The 22132-nt window shown below is 45.1% G+C and overlaps 1 protein-coding gene across 2 annotated transcripts in view; it reads right to left on the reverse strand.

Moving 5' to 3' along the window:
- Positions 1–348: 348 nt before the first annotated feature.
- LOC147419682 (UDP-N-acetylglucosamine transferase subunit ALG14-like protein) overlaps positions 349–22132 on the reverse strand; it is a 150121-nt gene continuing 128337 nt past the window's right edge. For both annotated transcript variants that reach the window (XM_086505538.1, XM_086505537.1), the window contains 2 exons: positions 822–881; positions 349–712 (listed from right to left, as the gene is read on the reverse strand). In XM_086505538.1, coding sequence (XP_086361664.1) covers positions 536–712; positions 822–881 — 237 coding nt within the window. In that variant the 3' untranslated portion in view covers positions 349–535. The remainder of the gene's footprint in view (positions 713–821; positions 882–22132) is intronic.

Below are 22132 nucleotides of genomic sequence, written 5' to 3' on the forward strand. Positions count from 1 at the left end.
AATCCCTAGTGACTGCCTCTCCAATTGCAACTAACTCCTCTTATAACTTTTGTTGACAGGACAAATGCACAATTGTAATGACCTCAAAGGGCCATCTTGAAGAAGGTATAAAGATAGTTTTTTTAATGCCAAACATACTGCATATGGATATATGTATAGAAAATATCATTCGCCAGATTTCATACGCCACATAAAGAAATTTCCCCGCGGGGGGCGGGGATATATGATAAGGCACATGAATTTCCTTTATTTTTAAACAATAAGACTTAAGAACATAAAAAGACTACACGTTAGAAGCTAGAATTTACAACTACAAGGCTAATGCACATTGCAAAATTGCAAAAAAAAAAAAAAAAAGGGGGGGGGGGAAACCCCAATTTTTTATGTCTGAAGTATGAAATCAAATCACACTCCCACGTTTGCAAACTTATGATTGGGCAATCATACACTTATGACAAAAACTATGGCTCAGAGCTTATAACATCCAATGCAAAAATAAAGTGACTTCCCATTTAAGTGCTATAGATATGTGTTGTCACATCAATCTGCCCACAAATTCAGTGTGTGGATACATTTCTTGTAGCTTGGTCCATTGGACGTAAACTTTGTCAGCAAGCCTTAGCTTGTACAGAATAAGGCCTGAAAGGGATAGGCGCCTTACCCTGGCTATGCTTTCAGCATACACAATCACAACCCACTTGATACCCACGACCTGAAAATTTACAATAGAGCACCTTTTATGTTAATTCCCATGGATATTCCCTATTAACATTCCCTATTTTACACGGCAACAAAATGAACATATGGAAATTGAGGAGTACCTTAAGAAGGAATCCTGCAACACATAATGGTACACAGGTACCAGGCCCATTGCATAGAATCTGCCAAAAAGTTGCAGGCAAGTTGTCAGCCTATTGGTGACTTTTAGCCATTCAATCAGGACTCCTTTTACAGGCTTCAAATAATCAAGAAACCAACAAAAAAGAATCCATATGCAATTTTACGTTCCTTATGCTGCAAGGAGGGAGGGAAGGAAATAACCTCGAGAAAAATCTCTCCTGATTCTACATGCAGGCCTTTAATCTTGCTTGCAACAAATTTACCTTGTCCGTTTTCTTGTAGAACCTCTGTTCTATTTAATCATGTGATGTCAAAATAGCCACTTCGAGAAGTTTCTTTGCTTCATGATCTCCGTTCAGAGCTCGATTCTACATCTAAGTTATAGTAAACCACAAAAATGACAAAGCAGCACTTCGGGTGTATGTCATAAACCGTAGATAGAGAGAGCTTAGACACACACAACGTAAGCATAGAAACGCCGACTAAAAATAATGCATTTCCAAAACGGCATTTCTTGTTACTATGTGTGTATTGTCATGTTGTTGCAACAAGCATAGCCAGCATTTTCGTGCTATTCATCGCCCTCCCCCCCACCCCCCGGGGCTCTCTCTCTCTCTCTCTCTCTCTCTCTCTCTCTCTCTCTCTCTCTCTCTCTCTCTCTCTCTCTCCCCCCCCATCTCCATGGGTTTGGCTCTCTCTCCACACCTTCTTTTGCTGTTTTCAGGGTTTCATCACTACTTTTTGTTGCTTTTTAGGGTTCTGAAACTGTTTTCTTCGCTGCTTTGTAGGTTTTGCCATTTTTTTTTGTTGTTTTTTAGGGTTTTCAAATAGTTTCTTACTATTTTTCAGGGTTTCACCGCTGTTTTCTAAAGGTTTTGCCCTCTTTTTGGTTGTTTTTTAAGGTTTCAAAACGGGTTTTTCTGTTTTTTAAGTTTTGCCACTGTTTTTTAGGGTTTCCAAATTGCTTCTTGCTATTTTTTAGGGTTTAACCACTGTTTTTGTTGTTTTTTAAAAGTATCTCTTGCTGTTTTTTAGGGTTAGCTTGTGGTTTTTTTTTGCTATTTTTGGGGTCTCTCTCTTTATTATTATTTTTTTTTTAAAAAAAAAAAGCCAATTTTCTCTCTTCAAAATTCTTTTCCTCTCCCTCTCCTTTTGCGGCCTTCAATCATGAGGAAACAAAATGGCAAGGATAATCCTATGGAGGATGCCATTCAAAAATGCAAGGAAGAAATGAGTGAGTCCATCAACAAGATTAATCGCCACCTTCTAGGTACTATAAGACACTCGACGAACGCGTGTCGGCACAGGAAAGCACCATACATACACTTGAGGATCGTGTGAAGGCCCAAGATGAGGAAATCGCACTACTCAAGAAAGAGCTTGTAGAGGTGCAATCGCAAAATGTCCTCGAAGAGGAAGAGCTTCAACCCTCAGTAGTTGAAGAGCTTAACATGATTAAAGAACAAGTGCGGGCCATCAAAGAAGGTGAGGAGCAACAAAAAAGAAATGACGACCTCGTGGGTAGATGTCATCACAAAGAGCCAACAAAAAGCAAAAGAGGCCGAGAAATGGATCGAGATTGTCAAGAAAGGAAAGGGCAAGGAAATAACCCCCACACCAACCATCATTAACTTGACAGTAGAAGAGGAGCAAAGGAGACGTGTGCGGACCTTACACGTAAGGATATGTGGTCTCAAAGACCAAGATAATGTGGATGAAGAGGTGAAAGAACTCATGACTCTGGTGGGGGTGAATGAGTAGACGCATACGAGGGTTTGGAGAGTGGGCAATAAGAAAAGTGGGAGCAAGGGGGAAACCTCGAAGGAAAGGGCACTCATCCTCCATTTCCCCTCCATGGAAGCGAAGGACTTCTTGAAGAAGAGACTGACTCTAAAGAAGACAGGCATCTTTCTTGGAGATGACCTCACCCTCTCGCAGATTGCTCATATGCAAGAGGTAATGCCGGAAGTTAGAGCGGCAAGGGGGAAAGGGAAGATTTCTTTTTACCGGGATGGAAGGGTGGTGTATTGGAGCGACGCTCCGCATGATGGTGCGAGACCTATGGGACCACATTAAAGATGGCAACTTGGAATTGTAATGGGTCACTCCGTTTTGATGTAGGTGCCTTTGAGGATAGTTTCACTGGGAGAGAGATCATTTTCTATTCCGAGACACATCAAAGCCCCTGGGCAATCCATGCCAAAGGTGAGCGGATATAGATGGGAGACAGCTTGTAGACAAGAGACCAAATCGGAGCATCGAGGACAGGGCTCAGGGGGAGTGGCAATTTTATTGAGGGAGGAGTTGCAGCCATTGATATATATAGCGCGCAGGGATGAGTAGGCTAGGTACATGTTGGTGAGGCTAAGGGCAGAGACAGGCAGATATCTCTTACCTCTACATTGCTATTTGTTACTTTCCTCCTAATACGTCAGTATATGCATCACCTAGAGGACAGTCCACCTTTGCAATTTTGGATAATGACATATGGGAGTTTTCCAAGGATGGTGACATTATCATACTAGGGGACTTCAATGCTAGGACTGCCCATCACCAGACAATATTCTATGATACTTCCAAGGAGATGCTGAGGGAACTGGACGTTATAGAGATGGGCCTATCCAGACTATCACAGGATGAGGAGTACACTGAGTATGGCAAAGCTTTTGACACAGTGTCGAGAGCCAGACTTATACGTAGACTACAGGACATGGGTGTGCCTATAGAGCTGATATGGGTATTTTGGCTTTATATAGGACAGTGATGGGATGGGTACACACTACTGAGGGAATGTCTCACATGGTCCACTCCATTATTGGAGTGAAGCAGGGATGCCCCCTATCTCCGACTCTACTTGGGATGTATGTGGATGAGTTTTCAAACTATGTAGAGTGTCAGGGAGACAGAGGGGCTCAGCTAGCAAGGACATGGATTCTGTTGTTACTATATGCTGATGATATTGTATTGATTTCTGACTCTCCAGAGGGGATGCAGCATCATTTAGATGCTTTGCACACATTTGCTCGTGACAGTGGATTGTCTGTCAACCTTGGGAAATCCAAGGTTATGGTGTTCAACACCACACCACAGTGGGTCAAGAGGTCAGCACCCACATTTACGTATGGCCAGGAAATTGTGGAGTACACAGACGTATATAACTATCTTGGGGTAGTCTTCAGTAGACCGGTGTTTTCACTAAGGAGAGCATCAGAGACTAGACTGACGAGAGTCTATGCAACCTTGGGAGGACTGGAGAGGATGTGTTCGCAGGTTCAATTTCAAGAACTGCGAACAAAGCTCTGGCTTTTTGACCCTCTAGTGACTTCAGCTATGCTCTACGGAGTTCAGGTATGGGGATCCTCAGTAGACCATCATGGGAGATCTGGCAGCACAGATGGATAGAGATATATGGAGAGGCCTTTGGTCTCTATGATCGCTCGGATGATTCGGGCTAAGGTCTCAATGCCACATAAGATTATCCGAGCCGAGCTAGCTCGACATGCAAGACGTCCAACAAGAGTACTGACCATGGAGGATGTTGAGGAGATTCGACAACAACCGATGAGAGATTTCATCTGAACCCCTAAACCCAACCCCCCCCTTCCCTCTAAATCGTTTCAGTTCCCAATCAGCTTCAGATTCATTTCATTAGTAATATAATGTTTTAGTGTTTTAGTCTGAATTCTTTGTACTTTTCGTACTCAAACATGGTATCAGATTCCCCAATTGTAACTTTTTGGTCTCATAGGACATCTTGGCCTTTCGAAGACGTTAATATAACATTTCATCTCTCTCTCTCTCTCTCACGAGGACGTGGCAACTACTAACCTTAGTTGTTGGTGATTTTTGTTTAATTTTTGAGACCCTCTGTTTGAAGTTGCAAATGGTCAGACATTGTACGGCCAATGTGAACGTTACTTTCACTCGCAGACAGGAAGTTGGTCGGCACTGGAATTCGTATAGTAAGAGGATGTCTAGGCTCAATTCAAGATCATGTAGGTCCCCCGTCGCACATAGCAAGTTGGTGGATACTAGGAAGTAAACTCAATAAAGGTACAATGTCAAGGTGGGGTAACCAAAGGAAAGTATCCAACAGCTGGGCTACATTGCATTTTTGCATGCGGTCCCACTGGGCATCGATGGTCAGATAACCAATGGGAGTCCAACAGAAGCATCCCCTAAAATTTAGGGAACTGCTATTTTGGGCCATGAAATCTGTTCGCGTCATTAGCTTCAGAATGACAAGGGAACATTTTATTACTCTGCTGCAAAGTCAATTGATGCACCAGTTGAGAGGATTTTAAGCGGGAAGCCCAATGCGGGAAAATTGCATGTATGAGTGCCAAGTGGCACTTTTTGGCCAATTTATCAACTCTGGGAGAACAGAACTCGTAACTGACTTTTTGGAGCAGTTTTGGAGGCTGATGACTCTGATTTTCAGCCATTTCTCTCCATTTTTGAGCTTCCCATGACTTTACCTAGGTCCAAGGAGCTCATTTTTAGCATTGGAAGACATCATATGCGTGTTTACAGGGCTGTTTTTCTCCCTTTTCAGTGATACACAGGTTTTGGCAGCCATGGAAATCTTCCCCTTTTGAATCTATTTCTCCACAGATGCATTACAGGTCAAGCGCAGAAGAGGGGGCGCTCGATTTATGCTGGGGGGATGCTTCATTGAGAACATGTCACAGGTTAAGATCTATGGAGTGCTTTCTTTCCACTCTGTGTACAGTGTAGTGCTAGGAGTGATGACCTGCACACTACACACTGCTCTCTCCCTCCCTTACGTGCAGTTATGTGATGCCCCACAAGAGGGTTCTTCATTTGAATGATGTACAACTATGTGGTTTCATGCTTTTGTGTTGAGGCAAGAGCCTCCTTGAGCAGGAGCAGGGGTAGCTAATTGCTACTCCAAAGCAGACACTCATGAGGGTCATAACCTCACCCTACAGGTGCGTTTTCAGTGCTGTTGTATGCGCTGTAATTGACAGTTTCAGCCATACGGACGCCAGAACCATTGGGAAGAGTGTCCCACTTACAGAGAACGATTCGGAGACAGTTTAGGGCTGAGAACAGGGCAAAAACCAATAAATATAGCGAGCTGAATTTATTGTTTTTGGGCAGAAATCAAAGGGTTTATGCTAGTGGAACTGAGTTCTAGCAGGAGAATTGGTTTCGCGCAAGTTTTGGGACTGTTATGCTGCCGAAATTTGGCCAAAACAGGTGGTATCTAGCGGAATACAAGTAAAGGATTCCGAGGACTCTACTATGTAATTTACCCTCTCAAAGTATAAAGAAATACCGAAAGGAGCGCCAATTTTGGGGTCTACAGGTTGTCGGCGTTTGCTTGGAGCATTCTAGCTTCCGAACCGTGTGTATCCTTAAGTGTTAATTCCCATCGCAGGTTTTCTTTGCACGTTCTCTCTGTGCGTGTCTAAAGTAAAGAATTTTGGGTGAAAGCCAAAGTCCACCGCCCTACGGGCTGGTTTCAAGGTTTCGTTGCCGGGATATCAATCACTTTTTTCTCAAGAAGTGAGCCTCAGTTGTTTTGGGTAAAGACACAAAGTACAGGAGTGTGGGATTATACTATGGCCAACAAAGGGAAGGGCATTATGGAGAAGGGTTCCACAGGACAGTGAGGAAATTCCGCATGTTCGCTTTGCCAAAAAGCGGTCAAATCAAGGCTGATTTCTTGCTACGTTTTTAGGGTTTGCAAGTATGAACCAAGATGCGATAGGGAGAGGTCTACAATGGTAGATTGGCCACTAGATCTCCTGCGGGAGTGATGTGGGTCTGCCAAGTGGCACGCTGCTCGCCGATTCTTTGAGGTGATTGCTTGGATTCATTGACGCATTGGTAAATCATCATGAAATTTGAGCTTACTTGGTCGTGGGTAGTACGCTACAGTGTTGTGGAATTATACTCGTTTGCACAGGCAAGAGTCTTTTGTGTACGTAAAAGTTAAGAGAGGTTGCAAGATGCTATTTGGTGAAGTTCAAGAACTATTCACCTATCAATGCAAAGTGGATGAAAGAGCATTGATGGTCAGATGACCAATAGGAGTCCAACGGAAGCATTCCCTAAAATTTAGGGAACTGCTATTTTGGGCCATGAAATCTGTTCGCGTCATTAGCTTCAGAATGACAAGGGGAACATTTTATTACTCTGCTGCAAAGTCAATTGATGCACCAGTTGAGAGGATTTTAAGCAGGAAGCCCAATGCAGGAAAATTGCATGTATGAGTGCCAAGTGGCACTTTTTGGCCAATTTATGAAGTATGGGAGAACAGACCTCGTAACTGACTTTTTGGAGCAGTTTTGGAGGCTGATAACTCTGATTTTCAGCCATTTCTCTCCATTTTTTAGCTTCCCATGACTTTACCTAGGTCCAAGGAGCTCATTTTCAGCATTGGAAGGCATCAGATGCGTGTTTACAGGGCTGTTTTGCTGCGTTTTCAGCGATATGCACATTTCAGAAGCAATCGAAATCTTACCCTATTGGATCTATTTGTTCACAGATGCATTACAGGTCAAGCGCAGAAGAGGGGGCGCTCGATTTATGCTAGGGGGGATGCTTCATTGAGAGCCTGTCAATCACAGGTTAAGAACTATCCACCTATGGATGCAAAGTGGATGAAGAGCATGAACTGTCAGAGCCACCAAATGTATTGCAGCTTTACCTTCAGGCCTTCGAGGACGTTTGCGATTTCAAGAGGGGGGTATGTCACGAGGACGTGGCAACTACTAACCTTAGTTGTTGGTTTCTTTCCAATGATTTTTGTTTAATTTTTGAGACCCTCTTTTTGAAGTTACAAATGGTCAGACATTGTATGGCCAATATGAACGGTAGTTTCACACGCAGACAGCAAGTTGGTCGGCACTGGAATTCGTATAGTAAAAGGATGTCTAGGGTAAATTCAAGATCATGTAGGTCCCCCCCTCGCACTTAGCAAATTGGTGGATACTAAGAAGTGAACTTAATAAAGGTTCAGTGTCAAGGTGGGGGTCACCAAAGCAAAGTACCCGACAACTAGGCCGCATTGCATTTTTGCATGCGGTCCCAATGGGCATTGATGGTCAAATGACCAATGGGAGTCCAACGGAAGCATCCCCTAAAATTTAGGGAGCTGCTATTTTGGGCCATGAAATCTGTTCGCGTCATTAGCTTCAAAATGACAAGGGGAACATTTTATTACTCTCTTACAAAGTCAATTGATGCACCAGTTGAGAGGATATTAAGCGGGAAGCCCAATGCGGGAAAATTGCATGTATGAGTGCCAAGTGGCACTTTTTGGCCAATTTATCAACTCTGGGAGAACAGAACTCGTAACTGACTTTTTGGAGCAGTTTTGGAGGCTGATGACTCTGATTTTCAGCCATTTCTCTCCATTTTTGAGCTTCCCATGACTTTACCTAGGTCCAAGGAGCTCATTTTTAGCATTGGAAGACATCATATGCGTGTTTACAGGGCTGTTTTTCTCCCTTTTCAGTGATACACAGGTTTTGGCAGCCATGGAAATCTTCCCCTTTTGAATCTATTTCTCCACAGATGCATTACAGGTCAAGCGCAGAAGAGGGGGCGCTCGATTTATGCTGGGGGGATGCTTCATTGAGAACATGTCACAGGTTAAGATCTATGGAGTGCTTTCTTTCCACTCTGTGTACAGTGTAGTGCTAGGAGTGATGACCTGCACACTACACACTGCTCTCTCCCTCCCTTACGTGCAGTTATGTGATGCCCCACAAGAGGGCTCTTCATTTGAATGATGTACAACTATGTGGTTTCATGCTTTTGTGTTGAGGCAAGAGCCTCCTTGAGCAGGAGCAGGGGTAGCTAATTGCTACTCCAAAGCAGACACTCATGAGGGTCATAACCTCACCCTACAGGTGCGTTTTCAGTGCTGTTGTATGCGCTGTAATTGACAGTTTCAGCCATACGGACGCCAGAACCATTGGGAAGAGTGTCCCACTTACAGAGAACGATTCGGAGACAGTTTAGGGCTGAGAACAGGGCAAAAACCAATAAATATAGCGAGCTGAATTTATTGTTTTTGGGCAGAAATCAAAGGGTTTATGCTAGTGGAACTGAGTTCTAGCAGGAGAATTGGTTTCGCGCAAGTTTTGGGACTGTTATGCTGCCGAAATTTGGCCAAAACAGGTGGTATCTAACGGGATACAAGTAAAGGATTCCCAAGACTCTACTTTGTAATTTGCCCTCTCAAAGTATAAAGAAATACCAAAAGGAGCTCCCATTCTGGGGCCTACAGGTTGTCGGCGTCTGCTTGGATTATTCTAGCTTCCTAGCCGTGTGTATGCTTAAGTGTTCATTCCCATCGCACGTTTCCTTTACACGTTCTCTATGTGTGTGTCTAAAGTAAAGAATTCTGGGTGAAAGCCAAAGTCCACCGCCCTACGGGCCGGTTTCAAGGTTCCGTTACCAAGATATCAATCACTTTTTTCTCAAGAAGTGAGCCTCGGTTGTTTTGGGTAAAGACACAGAGTACAAGAACGCGGGATTATACTATGGCCGACAAAGGGAAGGGCATTATGTAAGAGGGTTCCTCTTCACAGGACAGACAGGAAATTCTGCATGTTCGCCCTGCCAAAAAGTGGTCAAATCAACGCTGATTTTGCGATTTTAGTGTTTGCAAGTATGAACCAAGATGAGATAGGGAGAGGTCTCACAGTAGTAGATTGGCCACTAGATCTCCTTCGGGAGTGATGTGGGTCTGCCAAATGGCACGCTGCTCGCCGATTCTCTGAGGCGATTGCTTGGATTGTTTGACGCATTGGTAAATCATCTTGAAATTTGAGCTGACTTGGTCGTGGCTAGTAGGCTACAGTGTTGTGGAATTATGCTCGTTTGCAGAGGCAAGAGCCTTTTGCATACGTAAAAGTTAAGGGACAGGTTACAAGATGCTATTTGGTGAAGTTCAAGAACTATCCACCTATGGATGCAAAGTGGATAGAAGAGCATGAACTATCAGAGTCACCAAATGTATTGCAGCTTTACCTTCAGGACTTCCAGGACGTTTGCGATTTCAAGAGGGGGGTATGTCACGAGGACGTGGCAACTGCTAACCTTATTGTTGGTTTCTTTCCAATGATTTTTGTTTGATTTTTGAGACCCTCTTTTTGAAGTTGCAAATAGTCAGACATTGTATGGCCAATGTGAACGGTAGTTTCAGTCGCAGACAGGAAGTTGGTCGGCACTACAATTCGTATAGTAAGAGGATGTCTAGGCTCAATTCAAGATCATGTAGGTCCCCCCCGTCGCACTTAGCAAGTTGGTGGATACTAGGAAGTGAACTCAATAAAGGTACAATGTCAAGGTGGGGTCACCTAAGGAAAGTACCCGACGGCTGGGCTACATTGCATTTTTGGATGCCGTCCTAGTGGGCATTGATGGTCAGGTGACAAATGGGAGTCCAACGAAAGCATCCCCTAATATTTAGAGAACTGCTATTTTGGGCCATGAAATCTGTTCGCGTCATTAGCTTCATAATGAGAAGGAAAACATTTTATTACTCTGCTGCAAAGTCAACTGATGCACCACTTGAGAGATTTTTAAGCGGGAAGCCCAATGCGGGAAAATTGCATATATGAGTGCCAACTGACACTTTTTGGCCAATTTATCAAGTCCGGGAGAACAGAACTCGTAACTGACTTTTTGGAGCAGTTTTGGAGGCTGATAACTCTGATTTTCAGCTATTACTCTCCATTTTTGAGCTTCCCATGACTTTACCTAGGTCCAAGGATCTCATTTCAACATTGGAAAGCATCAGACGCGTGTTTACACGGCTTTTTTGCTGCCTTTTCAGCGATACGCAAGTTATGGCAGACATGGAAATCTTCCTCTTTTGAATCTAGTTGTTCACGAATGCATTACAGGCCAAGCACAGAAGAGAGGGCACTCGATTTATGCTGGGGGGATGCTTCATTGAGAACCTATCACAGGTTAAGAGCTATAGAGTGCTTTCTTTCCACTCTGTGTACAATGTGGTGCTAGGAGTGATGACCTGCACACTATGCACTACTCTCTCTCTCCCCTACGTGGAGTTATGTGATGATGTTAGGTGCAGCGGAATGAATGTTTGCGCTTTGCTCAAGATGAGTGCTCCGAACTATGCTCAAGGTTTCTTTTGTTCTTATGGAAGGTAGAGCCTTCCGTTCTTAATGAGAGAATGCTATGATCACAAACAAAGTGAATGGACACTGTGAGTGCAAGTGTATGAGACTGAGAGATAGAGAGAGAAGAGAGATACGACACCAGAGACGTAAAACCGTCCTCCGAAGGCCCCACTCTCGTCGGCGAGAGTGGTCTACTTATGATTGCACAAAGTGGTACAATGACGATGCAATGGACTGATGCAATCTAGGACTATGTCGATGACGACGACGGTGATGACGACGACGACTTTAGGGCTGAAGTCTGTGGTCTTCTAACTGCTGAATTTCGGGACTGTTTCGGTGGCTGAAAATGACTGTTTTGGCTGCGTTTTTATGGCTGAAAATGGGGGTTCTTCTGCAACCAATTAGGGCTGATTCTGCTGCTGTCCAATAGGGCTGAAAACGCTGACCTTTCTGCTGCAGATTGGCCGAAAACCAAAAACGCTGGGCAGCCTGTTGTCGCTAGCAAAAACGCTAGGCTGTTTTGGGTCTGCTGCTAGCGATCATGGCTGAAAACGCCATGGAATCTGGTGCTGCTGATGGTATGCAAAAACGCTATGCAATCCGGTGATGATGGCGATGATGCAAACTGAAAACGCTGGGCTGATGTGTGGCGAGGATGGGGGGACCAAAAACGCCAAGGGTTCCTGCTGGGGTTCTGCTGAGAAGGTGCCTGTTGAGCATGTGCTCCTGCTGCCTCTTCTGCCATTGAGTGCTAACTTGGGTTTGCTTATATACAAACTTAGCAAAATTGCCCTACCTACTTTTGTTGGGAAGTCACTTAAAAATAATAAGTGAAAAATGTCAAAATAGGGAAAATAGGGTAAATGCACTGGAAAATTCCCCTAACTGATTCTAATGGATTCTGATGGGAATTCTGATGATCATGTTGTGTGCAACCAGAGGATATGCATCTATGCTAAGTGACTGGGCCTGCACGGTCTATGAATAGACTCACAAAAGTGCCAGATCACATCTAAATCTAGACTGACTGGACTGACTGAACCCTGATCATGCTGTAGCTTGTCCACGGACACATAGGGTTGGATGTGTCATGTGACATCCCCTCCTTTTCAAAGTGAGGTATTGGTACCGAAGTGTATGGCGTCGAGGGAGATCGCCAATAGTATCCGGAATCCTAGGAGGGACTCTTCGCCGGCCCACTCTGATGTGTGGGTCGTGCGATACTTGAACTTCATAAAGGTCTACAACTCTTGCTTCTTTGTGCCGCGCCGAAAGCGAGACAAAGTCTTCTGTGGCTCCTTCAATGCTTCAACTTCGTCGAGAGTCATGCTTCTTTTTTCTTCAAGAATCTCCATGGCTGAAAATTCCTAAAATTATTTCCAACACAAAACCATGAACATACCCATTCCATGTAAAGTGAAGGGAAAAAATCTTGTCGTCTCTAAAGACTGTGTATGCAATGTAGATGAACATAGAGACGGAGTGCCAAACCAGTCACCACACACACGCAAACAATGAGATCGAATCTTTCTCTTTTGATCTAAAGCAATCAACTTTGGCAATTCACAACGGAAATGCCCGTGCTTGGTGCTCATACTTTCATGTGCTCTTTCTACCACTGTGTCATGCCAAGGAAGAGACGTGGAATGTGATTTCTTTACATACATACTTTTCAACTTTTCATGAACAATCCGCATACATTCGTGCTCATTCATGAGTGAAACGTGCTCAACGTACAATATGTCATGCCTAGTAAAAGGGATCACATAAGGACGTCGACTAAAATACAGGAAACGCTCACGAATGAAACACTCGAACAATGCGTGCGTATCAATCATGCGAACACATAATACTTCCTGTGAGGGTTCTTTGGACCTAGGCTCGAGAGCCAAGATCGCTTCTTCCTGAGGGATCGAATCGTACTGTGGGGGTTCTTTGTAACTTGACTCGAAAGCCAAGATCGGTTCTTCGTGATTGATCGAATCTACAACGAGGTTAGGTTTGCTAGAAAAAGCATCCATTAACACATCATCCTTGTGAACAATCACGTCATCTTCATGCAACTCATCATGCTTGTGAGAAATCACATCTTGATCATGCAAATCATCATGCTTATCTTTGTCATCCAAATCATCATGCAAGTCATTGTCAATCAAATCATCATCATGCTTCACACAATCATGCAAATCCTGTGTGTCATGCTTTGGAGAAGAAGAGACTGAGAGAGTCTCCTTTTCCCGAATCTCTTGCATCTGTGCCTGAGCTTGAGAAAAGAGTCGGAAGAACTCTTCCCTTCTTGCTTTGATCTCGCGATCAAATTCTGTTTGTCTTGCTTTGTTCTCTGCTTGTCTTTCTGCTTCGTCTTCTGCGTGTCTGCGTTCCATTTCTACTTTTCTTTCTTTGTATTCACGATCAAATTTGGCTTGTCGTTCTTTGGCTTCCAAGCGTGCTTGCTCGCGCTCACGTGCTATGGCTGCATTTCTTGCTTCACGTTGTAAATTCTGTTTCATAAACAACAGCTCCAACTTCTCCATTGGAGTTAGTGCAATCGGTGTCGTAGATGGGGAAGGGTCGGAAAAACCTCCCGGTGGGGAAAATTCTACTTCACCTCTCTCATGCTCATCACCTCCAAGCGAAGTATTCATTCCGCTTCGAGTGATGACCATTCTGCAATCGTGGGTTCTTAGGGGTTCTTAAGTTCACGAGGAACTTGGATTCTTGCGGGTCTTGGGTTCTTAAGTTCACGAGGAACTTGGGTTCTTGGGGGTCTTCGTTCTTGAGGTTTTCTTTCGCTTGCAAATCGCGTTTGAGAAGGATCTTCTCTTCACCCGAGTTCTACTCTTTTCCGCGGGCGCACCCCTTGGCGGCCTTGCGCTCACACCAAGGTTGCTCTCAATGAGTGAAAAGAGACACAATGGGAGGCTAGACAAGCCCTTCTTTCTTGGGATTCCTGTCACTCTTCAACAAAACACGATTAGGAATCGACACGCCCAAGCGAACTTGGGTTCGTGCGACCTCAACAAGCAAAACAAATTATTGTGGTTCTTGTGGTTCTTTCCTTGAGTGATACAGAACACTGCCAAAGCTCTGATACCAATGTTAGGTACATCGGAATGAATGTTTGCGCTTTGCTCAAGATGACTGCTCCCAACTGTGCTCAAGGTTCCTTTTGTTCTTATGGAAGGTAGAGCCTTCTGTTCTTAATGAGAGAATGCTATGATCACAAACAAAGTGAATGGACACTGTGAGTGCAAGTGTATGAGACTGAGAGATAGAGAGAGAAGAGAGATACGACACCAGAGACGCTGTAAAACCGTCCTCCGAAGGCCCCACTCTCGTCGGCGAGAGTGGTCTACTTATGATTGCACAAAGTCGTACAATGAAGATGCAATGGACTGATGCAATCTCGGACTATGTCGGTGACGACGACGGTGATGACGACGACGACTTTAGGGCTGAAATCTGTGGTCTTCTAACTGCTGAATTTCGGGACTGTTTTGGTGGCTGAAAATGACTGTTTTGGCTACGTTTTTATGGCTGAAAATGGGGGTTCTTCTGCAACCAATTAGGGCTGATTCTGCTGCTGTCCAATAGGGCTGAAAACGTTGATCTTTCTACTGCAGATTGGCCGAAAACCAAAAACGCTGGGCAGCCTGCTGTCGCTAGCAAAAATGCTAGGCTGTTCTGGGTCTGTTGCTGGCGATCATGGCTGAAAACGCCATGGAATCTGGTGCTGCTGATGGTATGCAAAAACGCTATGCAATCCGGTGATAATGGCGATGATGCAAACTAAAAACGCTGGGCTGATGTGTATCGAGGATAGGGGGACCAAAAACGCCAAGGGTTCCTGCTGGGGTTCTGCTGAGAAGGTGCCTGTTGATCATGTGCTCCTGCTGCCTCTTCTTCCATTGAGTGCTACCTTGGGTTTGCTTATATACAAACTTAGCAAAATTGCCCTACCTACTTTTGTTGGGAAGTCACTTAAAAATAATAAGTGAAAAATGTCAAAAATAGGGAAAATAGGGTAAATGCATTGGAAAATTCCCCTAACTGATTCTAATGGATTCTGATGGGAATTTTGATGATCATGTTGTGTGCAACCAGAGGATATGCATCTATGCTAAGTGACTGGGCCTGCACGGTCTACGAATAGACTCACAAAAGTGCCAGATCACTTCTAAATCTAGACTGACTGGACTAACTGAACCCTGATCATGTTGTAGCTTGTCCACGGACACATAGGGTTGGATGTCACGTGACAGATGCCCCACAAGAGTGCTCTTTATTTGACTGAAGTACAGCTGTGTGGTTTCATGCTTTTGTGCTGAGGCAAGAGCCTCCTTGAGCAAGAACAGGGGTAGCTAATTGCTACTCCAAAGCAGGCACCGGTGAGGGTCATAACCTCACCTTACATGTGCGTTTTCAGCGCTGTGTGTGCGTTGTAATTGACTGTTTTTCAGCCATACGGACGCCAGAACCATTGGGAACAGTACCCCACTTACAGAGGACTCTTCGGGAACTATTTAGGATTGAAAACATGGCAAAAACCAATAAATACAACGAGCTGAGTTTACTGTTTTTGGGCAGAAATCAAAGGGTTTATGCTAGTGGAACTGAGTTCCAGAAGGGGAATTGGTTCCGTGCAAGTTTTGGGGTTCTTATGCTGCCGAAATTTGGCCAATACAGGTGGTATCTAGCGGGATACAGGTAAAGGATTCCTAGGACTCTACTTCGTAATTTACCCTCTCAAAGTATAAAGAAAGACCGAAAGGGGCACCAATTTTGGGGCCTACAGGTTGTCGGCGTCTTCTTGGAGCATTCTAGCTTCCTAGCTGTATGTATGCATAAGTGTTAATTCCCGTCGCAAGTTTTCTTCTGTGTTTCTAGAGTAAAGAATTTCGGGTGAAAGCCAAAGTTCACCGCCCGACGGGCCGGTTTCAAGGTTCCGTTGCCGGGATATCAATCACTTTTTCCTCAAGAAGTGAGCCTCGGTTGTTTTGGGTAAAGACACAGAGTACAGGAACGCGGGATTATACTATGGCCATCAAAGGGAAGGGCATTAAGTAAGAGGGTTCCTCTTCACAAGACAGACAGGAAATTCCGCGTGTTGGCCCTGCCAAAACGTGCTCCAATCAAGGCTGATTTTCTGCTGTGTTTTGCAAGTATGAACCAAGATAAGATAGGGAGGGAGAGGTCTCACGGTGATAGATTGGCCACTAAATCTCCTGCGGGAGTGATGTGGGTCTGCCAAGTGGCACGCTGCTCGCCGATTCTCTGAGGCGATTGCTTGGATTCTTTGACGCATTGGTAAATCATCTTGAAATTTGAGCTTACTTGGTCGTGGTGGTACGCTACAATGTTGTGAAATTATGCTCGTTTGCAGAGGCAAGAGCCTTTTGCATACGTAAAAGTTAAGGGACAGGTTGCAAGATGCTATTTTTGTGAAGTTCAAGAACTATCCACCTATGGATGCAAAGTGGATGGAAGAGCATGAACTGTCAGAGTCACCGAATGTATTACAGCTTTACCTTCAGGCCTTCCAGGACATTTGCGATTTCAAGAGGGGGGTATGTCACGAGGATGTGGCAACTGCTAACCTTAGTTGTTGGTTTCTTTCCAATGATTTTTGTTTAATCTTTGAGACCCTCTATTTGAAGTTGCAATTGGTCAGACATTGTATCGCCAATGTGAACGGTAGTTTCACCCGCACAGACAGGAAGTTGGTCGGCAGTGGAATTCGTATAGTAAGAGGATGTCTAGGCTCAATTCAAGATCATGTAGGTCCCCCCGTCGCGCTTAGCAAGTTGGTGGATACTGGGAAGTAAACTCAATAAAGGTACAATGTCAAGGTGGGGTCACCAAAGGAAAGTACCTGACAGTTGGGCTACATTGCATTTTTGCATACGGTCCTTGTGGACATTGATGGTCAGATGACCAATGGGGGTCCAACGGAAGCATCCCCTAAAAATTAGGGAACTGCTATTTTGGGCCATGAAATCTGTTCGCGGCATTAGCTTCAGAATGACGAGGGGAACATTTTATTACTCTGCTGCAAAGTCAATTGATGCACCAATTGAGAGAATTTTAAGCGGGAAGCCCAATGCAGGAAAATTGCATGTATCACTGCGAAGTAGCACTTATTGGCCAATTTATCATGTCTGGGAGAACAGAACTCGTAACTAAGTTTTTGGAGCAGTTTTGGAGGCTTATGACTCTCATTTTCAGCCATTTCTCTCCATTTTTGAGCTTCCCATGACTTTATCTAGGTCTAAGGAGCTCATTTTCAGCATTGGAAAGCATCAGACGCATGTTTACAGGGCTGTTTTGCTGCGTTTTCAGCGATACGCAAGTTTTGGCAGCCATGGAAATCTTCCCCTTTTGTATCTATTTGTTTACAGATGCATTACAGGTCAAGCGCAGAAGAGGGGGCGCTCGATTTATGCTAGGGAGATGCTTCATTGAGAACCTGTCTCACAGGTTAAGAGCTATGGAGTGCTTTCTTTCCACTCTATGTACAGTGTGGTGCTAGGAGTGATAACCTGCACACTACACACTGCTCTCTCTCCCCTACGTGTAGTTATGTGATGCACCACAAGAGGGCTCTTCATTTGACTGAGGTACAGATGTGTGGTTTCGTGCTTTTCTGCTGAGGCAAGAGCCTCCTTGAGCAAGAACAGGGTAGCTAATTGATACTCCAAAGCAGGCACCAGTGAGGGTCATAACCTCACCATACACGTGCGTTTTCAGCGCTGTGTATACGCTGTAATTGACTGTTTTTCAGCTATACGGATGCCAGAACCATTGGGAACAATGCCCCACTGACAGAGGACGGTTCGGGGACTGTTTAGAGCCGAAAACAGGGCAAAAACCAGTAAATACAGCAAGCTGAATTTACTGTTTTTGGGCAGAAATCAGAGGGTTTATGCTAGTGGAAGTGAATTCCAGCAGGGAAATTGGTTTTGCGCATGTTTTGGGGATGTTATGCTACCGAAATTTGGCCAAAACAGGTGGTATCTAGCGGGATACAGGTAAAGGATTCCCAGGACTCTACTTTGTAATTTACCCTCTCAAAGTATAAAGAAATACCGAAAGGGGCGCCAGTTTTGGGGCCTACAGGTTGTCGGCGTCTGCTTGGAGCATTCTAGCTTCCGAGCCGTGTGTATGCTTAAGTGTTAATTCCCATCGTAGGTTTCCTTTGCACGTTCTCTCCATGTGTGTCTAAAGTAAAGAATTTCGGGTGAAAGCCAAAGTCCACCGCCCTACGGGCCTCTCTCTCTCTCTCTCTCTCTCTCTCTCTCTCTCTCTCTCTCTCTCTCTCTCTCTCTCTCTCTCTCTCTCTCTCTCTCTCTCTCTCTCTCCTCTGGGTCGAGGGCGAGGAGCCTACCAAGGGCGAGGACGAGTTGCTTGCCAAGGGCGAGGGCGAGGGCGAGGGTCCTGACCTCTGAAGGACGAGGGCGAGCTGCCTGCCAAGGGCGAGAGCGAGCTGCCTACCAAGGGCGAGGGCGAGAAGAGCCAAGGGCGACGAGACGAGACTAGCCTGCCAAGGCTAGGGCGAGGAGTCAGCCACGACGAGGGCGAGGACTTGGTGACGAGGGCGAGGCCAACCAGGGCGGAGGTGAGACCTCTGCTGGTGAGCGCCTTGACTCAGTGCTCGCTTTGTTTCTTCTCTCTCGGATGGACCAACCAGCCGAGGATGGTGATGCAAGTGGCTTCACCACCCCACAAAAAATGAAAGCGACTTTCAAGCGGAGGAACAGAGATAGTATACTCTCGCCAAGCTCACTGCAGGCAGGGAAAACCATCAGAGTCCAAGATGATTTAATGATGGAGAGGGTTCAAGTGATGATTAAATCTGAGCTCAGCTTTATGAGAGATGACATCAGGAAAGAGATGTACGCAAACGCAGATAGTTATAAGAATTCCATGTATGCAGATATGAGAAAAGAATTAGATAAAGCGATGCTTGGTAGGCATGATGAGATGTATCTATCTGTGAAAGGGGAGATGCAGGCTCTAATGCGGGCAGAAGTGAATGTAATGGAATGTATTATGCAGAAAAGTTGGATGAGGCAATTGCAAGCTTTGAATCTTGGAAAACCAATGTGGAAAAGTGCATGAAGGAAAAAGATGCAGTGATTGAAGAGCTTAAAGGGGAACTTGCAGCTTGCAAAATTATGCCCAAATCGAAAGGGGGAAATCAGCCCTCGATGTTAAAGGAGCTCGAAGATATTTAAAACACAGGAGAAAGTTGACGAAGCAGAAAAATGGATTGAAGGTGCAAAGAAAGGGAAGGCCCGGATGCCAGAAACCGCACAGACTTCTACCATCATCAATATGACCATTGAGGAGGAACAGAAGAGGAGGACTAGAGCCCTCCATGTGCGTATTACTGGTATCAAAGACAAAGAAAATATAGAAGACGAAGTGAAGGAACTCTTGCAGCGCATGGGCATCCCGGAACCTAAGCACATAGGTGCTTGGAGAGTAGGAAAGAAGGGAGTTGATGAGAAGGGAAACGTCAAAGAGAAAGCAATTATTTTGCGTTTCCCGACTTTGGAAACAAGGAAGGAATTCCTGAAGAAGAGACCAGCACTTAAGAAAACTGGAATATTTATGGGGGATGACCTTACTTTAGCACAAATAGCACATATGCAAGAGTTGATGCCAGAGATCAAGGCAGCAAGGGAGAAGGGAAAAATTGTTTATAGAGGAGGGAAAGTAGTGGTTTTGGAAAAACGCATAGCATGACGATGCCAGACATATGGGACCACACTCCGGATGGCGGCATGGAATTGTAATGGATCATATAGGCTGGATGTGGGTGCCTTTGAGGATAGCTTCAGAGATAGATACATTGTCTTTTACTCAGAGACACATCAAAAATCTGGACAGTTGATGCCAAGTGTGACTGGTTATTTATGGGAGACAGCTTGTCGGCCAGACGCTAGATCCCAGTATGGGAGTCGAGGTTCAGGAGGGGTAGCAGTCTTATTCAAGGAGGAGTTGCAGCCGCTATTACAGATTGTCCGGAGAGATGACCAGGCGAGATACATGTGGGTGAGACTGAGAGCTGAGACAGGTAGATTCTTATACATTGCTATATGTTACTTTCCCCCTAGCACATCAGTCTATACCTCACCTAGAGGGCAATCCCCTTTCTCTATACTTGATGATGACATATGGGAGTTCTCTAGAGATGGAGATATCATTCTCTTGGAAGACTTTAATGCCAGGACGGCCAACTCCCAAACGGTATTTTATGATACCTCGGAGGAGATGCTTAGAGACATGGATATATCGGAGATGGGGCTTGACAGACACTCACAGGATAGAGAGCACACAGAGTACGGGAGATATCTCATGGAGATGACGACTACGCATGGTCTGGCCATACTTAATGGTCTAGAGATTTTTCCTTCGTCTGGGGGATTCACATGCTTTCCACACAGACATGGGGCCAGTACAGTGGACTATGTCATGACTTCACCGAGCTTCATCTCTAATATTCAGGATTTCAGTGTGGGCCCTAGGCCTGTTGGAGTAGCAGTGGACCATGCTCTCCTGACTTTTTCAGTCTCTTTCTAGTATAGTGTCTCTCAGACACCACGGAGGATTGCACACACACGGTATACTTTTACACCAGAGATGGATTCAGTTTATGTGGAAGAGATTTACAGACGGATGTGGGCAGCCAAGCCTGTATATACAGTGGAGGAGATCACCACTTTATTGACAGAGATCTTGCATGAGGTAGCAACACAGGCATACCCACACACTCAACTAGATCAGAGAAGACGTTCTGGGAACATGCCTCAAAATAGTTGGCATGATGAGGAGTGCAGAGAGATGAGAGTTCAGATTCAGAGCGAGCTTATACTTGGAGTCATTACATATAGACAGTCTCGGATTGCCCTTCGGCGTTTAGTGCGACGGAAGAAGCTCGCTCAGATGGAACGTGATTTGTATCAGCTCTTTTTGAGTCGAGATTCAGGTGAGGCCTGGCGTCTCTTCCATGAGCACTCTCCTCCTCCAGTGATTACCTCTCCCGAGACTTGGGGTCAGTATGAAGCATCATTATATACAGTACCTGGGCAACCACCATTACCAGACCCTCTAGAGCCATGTCCAGCCACTAGTACCTTCTTTACCACTGAGATGGTGAAGAACGCCATTGACAGGATGAGGACTAGGAGAGCATATGATCATGATGGTTTGGTGGCAAAGCACTTGATACATGCTAGAGATTTACTGTCAGAGGTTCTGATCATGGCTTTATACGGCTCAGTGATGACTGGCCAGGTACGCACTCTTGAGGGGATTTCTGACATTGTTCATTCCACTATTGGAGTGAAACAGGGGTGTCCTTTGTCCCCTACACTTTTTGGTATGTATGTAGATGAGGTCTCTGACTACATTGACAGAGAGGGTGACAGAGGCGCTCCGCTAGCAGGGACATAGATCCCTTTATTATTATATGCTGATGATATTGTGTTGATATCAGAGTCGCCAGAGGGCATGCAGAGACCTTTGGATGCATTGCACAACTTTGCAGAGGATAGTGGATTGTCTGTGAACCTTGGTAAAACCAAGGTTATGGTGTTTAACACCACACCACAGTGGGTCAAGAGATCGGCACCTACACTCATATATGGTCAGGACACTGTGGAGTACACAGATGAATATACATATCTGGGGGTGGTATTCACGGGACCGAGGTTTACTCTGAGGAGAGCAGCAGAGACTAGACTGTCCAGAGCCTATGCGGCATTGGGAGGGCTAGAGAGGATGTGTTCGCAGGTTCAGTTTCAAGAACCACGAACAAAGTTATGGCTCTTTGATACTTTCGTTGCTTCAACTATGCTTTATGGGGTCCAAGTGTGGGGACCATCTGTGAATCATCACAGTTGGAGGAACATGGAGAGACCCTTGGTATTTATGCTATCTCGGATGATTAGAGCCAAGGCCTCCGTACCACATGCGATTATTCGAGCGGAGGTAGCTGCCCCTCCTATAGAGATTGAGGCTCTTACCAGATCAGTGTCCTTTATGCACAGTCTATGGGATACACATAGAGGCAGATATACTAGATTGGCTCTTGAGTCCTCTAGACAGTTAGCGATGCAAGGAGATGCATCATGTTGGTATGCGCAGATGGCCTC

Source organism: Adiantum capillus-veneris, chromosome 29, assembly GCF_014529385.1.
Source record: "Adiantum capillus-veneris isolate H3 chromosome 29, ASM1452938v2, whole genome shotgun sequence".
In the NCBI taxonomy this organism is placed as follows: Eukaryota; Viridiplantae; Streptophyta; class Polypodiopsida; order Polypodiales; family Pteridaceae; genus Adiantum; species Adiantum capillus-veneris.